This window comes from Lepidothrix coronata, unplaced genomic scaffold (assembly GCF_001604755.1).
Source record: "Lepidothrix coronata isolate B3197 unplaced genomic scaffold, Lepidothrix_coronata-1.0 Scaffold8, whole genome shotgun sequence".
NCBI classification, from domain to species: Eukaryota; Metazoa; Chordata; class Aves; order Passeriformes; family Pipridae; genus Lepidothrix; species Lepidothrix coronata.
The window spans coordinates 3,158,525-3,163,534 of NW_016690188.1; the positions used below are offsets into that span (position 1 = coordinate 3,158,525).

The 5,010-nt window shown below is 48.1% G+C and overlaps 1 protein-coding gene across 1 annotated transcript in view; it reads left to right on the forward strand.

Moving 5' to 3' along the window:
• The first annotated feature begins 4,802 nt into the window (after window positions 1-4,802).
• SORCS1 (sortilin related VPS10 domain containing receptor 1) overlaps window positions 4,803-5,010 on the forward strand; it is a 270,695-nt gene continuing 270,487 nt past the window's right edge. The window contains exon 1 of the mRNA XM_017804167.1: window positions 4,803-4,885. Coding sequence (XP_017659656.1) covers window positions 4,856-4,885 — 30 coding nt within the window. The 5' untranslated portion in view covers window positions 4,803-4,855. The remainder of the gene's footprint in view (window positions 4,886-5,010) is intronic.

Here is a 5,010-nt window from a genome sequence, read left to right on the forward strand (position 1 = left end):
TGGAAATAGTTGTTTTGACGTATGTAATTAGTGTCTATTTTATTCAAAGAATGAAGCATCCAGGACCTAGTCAGGAAAAAAGATTTTTTTGTGACATTTAGAGTTGTAAGGCTTTTTTCTTTTCTCTAAGGGAAACAAGCCCTGTTGTATCCCGTATTTTTTTTTTAACAGAGATTCAGTTTGGAGGAATTATGTGTAATGTCAAACTACAGTATTCATCACTCACCGTGGCTTTATAGGAATCAATGGAGCAGTGTTCTTCTTGGTCTCCCTTCATTACACAGTCTTTACAGAGAAAACTGATGACTTAAAAAGAGTGTAGGTTCAAAAACTCCTGATTATACAAATATTTACTAGGAAAATATTATACTACTTTGCCTAAAAGGCATTTGGATGCAGGACAGACGAGGCTATGTTATGCCCTTGTCCTATGTTAAAAACTCATCTCGTTAAGCCCACTCAATTCTGTTTCCCTCTCTGTATCCTCTTTCATTCTTCTTTCTCCCTTTCTACTCCATCACATTGCAGACAATGTTGGCATAGTCCCTGAGGTGCTTCCATCACACAGGGTGGATCATCTAGCATGTTTCAGAAGACAGGAATACTGTGGAGTCAGGAAATCTCTCAGGATTGCGTTTTCACAAGTAGTCTCTGATTGCAAGTGTGAAACAATCCAGAGGAAAAGATTCCTGCAGATGGCAGATTATTGCAATCATTGTCATAAGGATTTATATCCTTGACCAAGCCCATATTTCCACCTGTCTTAAAACTGCCCAGTCCCAAGTGAAGATTTCTGTTACTCATCCACGTTTCATTCTGTTCCTGCTTCTCAAGGTTACATAAATCCTAAGGAAGATGCTTGCTCCACTGCAACTGCTACTCAGAATTGGTATCTACTCCTTTCACTAAATTCCTTCTTGTTCTTCCTGAGCCCAACAGCAAGAACCTCCCCGAATGCTCTCCTGTGTGTGCAGATCTCTGCCTTTGAGGTAGTTCCTCCCTGGTGAAGAGCAGGATGAAGAGTAATGGGGGTGAAGAACACCCCCTGCCACTGTTTATTCTGGCAAAAGCAGAGGCTGAAGAGGCTAGCTAGAACATGAATTTTTCATTTGCTGTCACAGCATTATGCTTGATATTGCCAATGATTGCCTCCTGTTCCATGGCTCCCAGGGCTCGTTCCCCTCTCCTCTCTGTGGCAATATTGGCTCTGTGAAACAGAAGAGCAGTCTCCTGATCTGGTAGTGTAGGGGCTCTAACAGAAAACATTTCACCAGATGTTGGAGCTGGACATGTGGTATTGAAACATCAGAGCAGGTGTTGCCTCAGGTCAGGATACCCATGAGTGCAACCTTTCCTTTATCATGGACACAGCTATGGAGTTTAGTCATTACACACCCAATGCTTCTTTTTGGCTAGTATGTGAACTCAGCCCTTCTCCAATGACAGCATAGGGGCTTACTCTGGCTCCCAACTCAGAAAGCTATCCCTTACATCAAAAGACAGGGAATTATTCTTTTGTGCCAAAGACTCTGGTTTCTTATCTCTGACAACTCAATCATCACATCATCTGTGGCAGAAAGATGGCTGGCAGCAAGATTAGATTACAGTGATTTAATATGTCTCTTTCAGATAAGCGCAGACCATGAGTATTCAAAAGCACACCTAATCAGATTGTAAACTTGACTAACACAGCATGCCTCAGACACCAAGAGTATAAATACAGATTAGACAAATTTTGGGAAGACAGGTCCATCTGTACATATTAAACGTAAGGGATCAGGTGCTGGAATCTCCTAAACTGATGGTTCCTGAAAATAGGGATCAGGGAAAGGCTCAAACTGTATGCCTCTGTCCTATATCCACCCACAACAAAGGTTATGCTGGAAAAAGAGACTGTGGTCCTCAGGCTGGATGCAGTATTCTCTCTCCATGACTGACTCTTGTGTACATTTGCTGAAGAGTTCTGCAGGTGTAGTGTACTCCCAGTGTTTAAGGTGTGTTATACGAGGCATATCCATATCACTCACTGGCCATTCATCACAATCCAGAGATAATCATCTGCCTAAATGAGACAGCTAGATTGTTTCTCTCATTAGCCTTAACCACTCATTGGCATGAAAATCTCTATTACAATCCCAGGAGAAATTTCCTCTGACCTCTTATTAATTTCATTCTTCGAAGTTTATTTTTTGTCTCACCTACCCATCTCCTTGAATTCTATCCCTTTAGATTAAGGCCTCTTTAAGAGACTTATGGTAGGAAGGTGCACTCTTTAGTGCATCCTTTGGGATAGATCCATCTGGTCAATCTGTTGTACAGAAGACAAAGGATTGGGTTGCTAATAAGGTAGCTCCACCGTTGTTTGTACAACAGAAGTGGCCTTTGTGAGGAGCTTTGGGCTTAGTAAGGAAAAGCATTTAAGTGCAAAGTGTTAATTATTATTATTACCTGGCAGGCTGTAACTAATAGTAACCATTTAGTTGGGAGATGTGGAAACAGGTATACAGTTAATTGGTAGATTTAGCCGATGTCTGGTGGTTACACTGCAGACAATCTATCATTGTTGTAAGCAGCGTGAAGTTATGCCCAGCCTGAATTACTGTGAGTTTCCCTTCACCCCTGGTCTTGTGCTAATATTCCAAAATGTGTCACCAGTGAGCATTTGAGTGAAATCTCTAGAAGAATGTGGAACAAATCTGTAAATCTCTTTCTGAAATGCCCTGCCAAAAAAAATCAATAAGGTCTTCCATGTCAGGAAGGAAATGTTAAAAAAAATTAATTAAAAAATAAACTCTCCTGTAAATCAAATGGGAATGAGTGAGAGCAGGCAGATGGGGATGGAATAAAATTGCGGTGGAAGAGCCTTCAATTCCCTCCAGTCTTAAAGTGTGTGGGTATTTGCAAGTGCCTGTCAAAGCTGTGTGGGCAGTCACCAACAGTGCTGCCTGCGGTCAGGGACCAGTGTCTCCCGTGGCCAGCAGACACCAGCCTCTGCAAGCAGGGTTTGGTGATCTCCTCCAGCCACCACTAGGACTGCTCCCTGGGGAAGAACCCCAGTAAAAGAGGACCACTGCTCCTTGGGGGTGAAATTGCTAGTCCTGAAAGTGTGAGAGAGCTAGAGCAGAAAGGGCTTTTCTTCTGCAGATATATTACTGGAAGGGAATCTCCCTCTCCCTGTGTCCCAGCACCAACTGCTGTCATTTCATTTCCAAAACCTTGTCCCTGTCTCCATCAGCATTTATGTGGGTACATCTCTGCCATGCATGAGTGATTTATCTAAGCATCAGCAGCTACTGTAAATGACGGTACAGTGAAGCAAAAGTAGAGGAGGGAATGAAGGGGAAGAAATGCGACTTTCCCCTCTGTGAAATCAAGCACAGGTGCCCATTCCCAGCAACTCCAGTGCACTTACATAAGTCATGAGGGGAAGGAGAAAGACATTTCAGAGCCTCCTCAGACATTTAAGGTCATTTAATTAATCGAATTTAAATATTTCCTCTAGAAAGACTATACACACGTCTGTACATATGCATGTATTGTTCCTTCACTTTACACTTCTGCTTCCAGTTCATGTGTGGTGATTTCAGTATGTTGGGGAGCAGGTTTCAGGGTCTTGAGCTGATGGGAAGCGCAGGGGAGGAAGGGATCGAACGATTTGGGTTTAAAAGTTGGGGTAAGTCCTTCTTGGAGTGTGTGTGAGTGAGAAAGGGGGAGTGCGTAACCAGCCACTCATGACACAGGCGCGGGGCGTCCTGGCGGGGCGGCTACAGGCGGAGTGATGCAGAAGCGGCGAAGTGAGAGGGAGCAGAGAGAGAGCGAGCGGGAGAGGAGCGCGCTGTGACTTCCACTGAGGCAGCCGGGAGAAATCACCAGCCAGGATTTGCTCCTCTCTCTCTCCCTCTCTCTCTGACTTCAATTCAGCTCCTCCCCCGTGTGGTTGTGGCTTTGCCTTCCATCACAAGCCTGATCAGCAACGCCAGTCTTGGGGAAGAAAAAAAAAAAGGAAAAAGAGGGGGGAAAGAGAAAAACAGGGAAAAGTGCAAAAGAAGGAAAAGAAAACGAGAGGGAAAAAAGACAGCGGAAGAAAGTAATCTCCTCTATCCCCCGGCTGCATCTAGCACAGCAGAGTCTGAAACTTTACGGAGTTCTCGCCGCTTACCCCGCGGCGGGTGAATCGGCAGCACCCGGCTCCCTCGCTCCTGCCCTCTCCTTGCTCTTTCTCCCTCGCACTCATAAGCAGTCGGCAGCGATGGAAAAAGTTGCTGGTTGGTACCCAGCCTGGCACGTTGCTCTCCTGTACTGGACATGGCTTTTCCTCTTCACTTTTGGCTTTACCGGCGCAGAAATAACTTGCAGATCCTGCCGTTCCCAGGTGCATCCGCAGCAGCAGCCGCAGCAAGGATTACTGATGCACTTGAGGACCGAAAAAGGAGAGAAGGAGCAGAGGAGGTTCTTCGAGGAGAAGGGAGGTGAGAGAGGGCAAGAGGCCCGGACGGAGGATGCCGGGCTGCGAGCGACCCTCGCCGCTGCTCCCACGGGGACGAAATCCAGCGGCTGGGAGACCCGGCGAGTGATGAGAGAGAAGGAGAAAGTGGCCGGGGAGCGCCGTCCCCGAGCGGCGGCGGCTCCGGCCGAGGACCGACCCCACCGTGGGCAGGCTCCCCTCCCGGCGGGCGGGCGGCCGGGCTCGGTGCGGCGGAGGGGCCGCAGCCCGCGGGGCTCCGCGGGGCCGGGGCCGGGCGGCGCCGCGGGGCGGGAGCCGGGGGACGGCGGCGCCGCCCGCTTCGGGCTGGAGGAGCTGCGGCTGGGCAGCACCACCTTCGCCCTGGCCGGAGACTCGGCGCACAACCAGGCCATGGTGCACTGGTCCGGGCACAACAGCAGCGTGAGTACCCCGGGGAACGCTTTGCTTTTCATCTTCCTTTTGCCTTTTTTTTTTCCTTTTCTTTTTTTTTTTGGGGGGGGGGGGGGGGGGGGGGGGGGGGGGGTGGGGGGGGGGGGGGGGGGGGG